General features: G+C 43.6%; 1 protein-coding gene across 1 annotated transcript; it reads left to right on the top strand.

The window, feature by feature from the left end:
- Positions 1-277: 277 nt before the first annotated feature.
- On the top strand, positions 278-2032 carry LOC115775791 (P2Y purinoceptor 14-like). Its single transcript, XM_030723325.1, has 4 exons — positions 278-294; positions 650-764; positions 863-1122; positions 1296-2032. The coding sequence occupies exons 2-4, from the start codon at positions 660-662 to the stop codon at positions 1960-1962; spliced, it is 1032 nt and encodes a 343-aa protein (XP_030579185.1). The 5' UTR covers positions 278-294; positions 650-659; the 3' UTR covers positions 1963-2032.
- Positions 2033-3673: the final 1641 nt, after the last annotated feature.

Genomic DNA, 3673 nt, shown 5'->3' with positions numbered 1-3673 from the left:
GGAGGAGAAGCTTAACACAAAACATGGAACGAGGGCCAAAACACGGGGAGACAGAACACAGAAACCCGGGAAATACAACAAGAGGGAAACAGGAACTAAGTCAGAAAATTAAACAGGAAGGAAAGGCAAACTAAAATCCTGATACATGATTACAACTAAAAACAAAACAAAAAGAAAACAGAACTTTACTAAAAGGACTCTGGGCCACCAGCCCAGAACCACGACAGCCAGACCCCAAATGATGTCCCATATATGAAAATGACTGTGTCACCTGCATACATCAGGATTTATATATCATCACGCACAGACTGCGCTACCATAAGAACATGTACTTAGTAGTATGAACATGTTTGATGACGACCTCAGTTTTACCTTTAAGGCTGCAAAACTGTTTGTGTGTATCACAAAGAAAGCACCCTGAAACAACTATTGTTGTGTATCGTATTAACCTCAGTAAACTCAACCAGAAGGAGCCATGTATCAAAATTACTCTCTCAAAGAGGGCTGTAGTGGATTTCAACACAATCTTGTAAACTGGCCTGAATTTAACACGACAAACTAAGAAACTATGAAGGTGGATGTTTATGAACCAAGCATGTATACACTGTTATACAGAGGACATCTCTCTGAAGGTGGATTTATCTTAATGCTCCAGAAACATGGATGACCCAAAAAACATGACGTCATCTTCCAACCAGACCTGTGATGTTGTCGACACATCAGCCAAACATTTCTTCATCCTGGCCTACAGTCTGGTGTTTCTGGTGAGTTTCAGATCTTCACATTATGCTCTGTTAGAAGTTGGTTTAAGATGGATCAAGGTTCTCAGCACCTGTTCTTTCCATCCTCTGTGTCTCTGCAGGCGGGTTTATTCCTCAACGGCTTCATCATGAAGTTTTACTTTGATGGAGCTCGGCAGCATGCGCCGAGCAGCTTGATGGTCTACCTGAAGAACCTGACAGCTGCTGACTTCCTGCTCTGCCTCTCTCTGCCACTCCGCATCACCCACTATGTCAGCAGCTCCGTCATCATTCAGACGCTCTACTGTAGTTTTGGAGCTTCTGCCTTCTTCCTCAACATGTATGCCAGCATCATCTTCATGGGGTACATCGCTGCCAACAGGTGAAGAACCTTTACTGATCTCACTCTGTAGCCAAAACCAGATGAATGGGTTAACCACAAACCTGCACTCCTGACTGAAGCATGAATGTCACCTTTGACCTTCATAATCTCTTCTGCAGCGTTGTGACTGATTACTGAAGTTGTCTACTTCTTCCTTTCTCTTCTCTCTTCAGGTATCTGAAGATCCTCCATCGTTCAGGAACTCACATCCTGCAGACGGTACGAGCTGCCCACATCATCTCCGTGGTTACCTGGGTTTTTCTCCTGGCTCCAACAGTTGCTTACACCATCCTGTTTTTCATCACCCAGGAGCCTCTGACCCCTAGTCCCAGCCACTGTGGGCTCCTCTTTAGTGCATCGGTCATCATTTTCTTCAAAATCATCCACACCAGCTGCACCATCATCTTCCTGTTGGTCCTCGTACCCCTGATCTTCTTCTACCACAGCACCTCCCGCAGGGTGTTACTGGCACAGCAGAGACAGCTGGCCTCCTCTGGCTCTGAGCGGCTCGTGAAGTCTCGCAGGAACATGTCGCTGCTGGTCAGCGTCTTCTGTGTTTGTTTTGTCCCCTATCACCTGGTTCGGCTTCCTTCCGCCTTTCTGTGGACGAGCTGCTCTGTGGGTCAGGTGTGGTACTACCTGAAGGAGGTGGCCACTGTGGTGTCAGTGTTCAATGTCTGCCTGGACCCTCTGGTTTACTTTTTCCTCTGTAAGACTTTTCGGGCCCAGGTGAGTCTGAAGATGTGGCCCAGGAGGACCAACAGCCAACAAAGTGAGATGGAGAGCAGCAAGAAGCAGCAGAACGCTGTTACAGCAACGAGTCAGACCAGCGAGCTGTAAGGAAAGGTTCCACCAGTGAAATCAGAGATCAATACGAGGCTGAAGTCAGCACAAACACACTCCCACAGACACACACACACACACACTCCCACACACCAGCTTTCAACTGTAATACACGAGTCACCTGAACCTGTCTGTGGTCACATTCATGCAACAATCTGTGGAATTACATTTGTGAAACCTGAATTTTATTTTCCTGAAAAAACATTTTAACATTAGTGCAGATAAATATGAATCTGTTTACCCAGAAGCAGTAATTGTCATATTTCATAATAAAACTGGAAAAAATGTAATGTGTTAATTGGACTTTTGTTCTGTTGTTAATTACAAATGAACAAATATCACTGCTGAGAGTGTGAAACAGTAAAGACGAGCTGCTGAACCTGTGACCGTCTCTGACGAGGCTTTTATGATTCGATATGGGAAATGAGAACACTCCTTTTAACACAGCCTGTCTGCAGTGATGTCCTTATAAACCTGTTTTTTCATGCATGCCGGGACATTAAACGTTATTGTAACATCTGAGAAAACAGCCACACTGATCATTTTATTTGGGCCGTTTTCACTCTCAGTCGTGCCTCCACGTTTGAGCCCCTGCATTTGGACCCTGAAGCGACACTCTGCGCTTTCTAATCTTATCAAGTCTTTTATTAATGTAAAACGCAACATAATTAAACCTAATCTGAACAAATATCAGCTAAAATAAGTGTAGTACATGAAGGAGACTAACACAGAAATGACCAAAAATTATGATTAATTACACCAGGGTTAACTGTCATGTTGTTGACTTTATTGCTGTGGACTGTGTTTAAGCCTCTTTGTGGCAACACACCACCATCATGCTGCTCAAGTGGTGCGACCCCTTACGAAAATCCGCTGTGGTTAACTATGGTTTTTATGCAGTACTGTCTCATGCAGTACAATCTCACTGTGTTTATATGATGTTATTACAATGCTTGTTTGCTCTGCTACGTCATGATGGTGGGACAAATATAGCTCATACTTATTTTTATTATACAACACACACACACACACACACACACACACACACACGCACACACACACACACACACACACACACACACACACACACACACACACACACACACACACACACACACACACACAGATAAAAGCCAAAACATGAATGCAAAATAAAGGTTGTAAATTTAAATGCTACCTAAAAACAACTACAGCAGCTAACATTAAATGGCCTAAACAATTAGAATGGACAGGGTACAAACCACAGGGAGCGTGAAAACCATTAAAAACTTGCATGTGTGATTTCACTGCAATTTTCAGAGCCAAGCAAACCGGATAAGGCTCACCATGCACGGAGCAGTGAAACCACAGTTCCTCCCCTTGAGCATTCAAACTGCCAGAACAGCCCTTGTAAGAGAAACAAATATGAAAAATTACAATTAAACACAGAACAGCTGCAAACTGACATGAAATGGCTCTGAATATTTCTTTGTGCTTCATCAAAACAACTTTTTAAATATATTCAACATGATTCACGTGACCTTAGCTTTACCCTCTATCTCCACGTTTCACACGAGTGGATTTATCTTTAAACTCTGTGTCTGACTGATATGACTCAGCTAAAACTTACTAAGAGACTGATTGGTCCTCCTGGTGACCCCCTGCCCCCACATTAAAGCCAGCGGGCTAAAATCCAGAGCAGTGGCAGCTAATACTCAGTATATTTACT

Source organism: Archocentrus centrarchus, unplaced genomic scaffold (genome assembly GCF_007364275.1).
Source record: "Archocentrus centrarchus isolate MPI-CPG fArcCen1 unplaced genomic scaffold, fArcCen1 scaffold_24_ctg1, whole genome shotgun sequence".
Classification (NCBI taxonomy): domain Eukaryota; kingdom Metazoa; phylum Chordata; class Actinopteri; order Cichliformes; family Cichlidae; genus Archocentrus; species Archocentrus centrarchus.
Note: the sequence above shows the minus strand (reverse complement) of the source record. Positions and strands in the feature narration are given on the sequence as shown.

Coding starts and splice junctions, on each gene's coding strand:
- LOC115775791 (XM_030723325.1), top strand. CDS start 660: ATGGATGACCCAAAAAACATGACGTCATCTTCCAACCAGACCTGTGAT. Junction 765..862: donor CCTACAGTCTGGTGTTTCTG/GTGAGTTTCAGA, acceptor GTGTCTCTGCAG/GCGGGTTTATTCCTCAACGG. Junction 1,123..1,295: donor GGGTACATCGCTGCCAACAG/GTGAAGAACCTT, acceptor TTCTCTCTTCAG/GTATCTGAAGATCCTCCATC.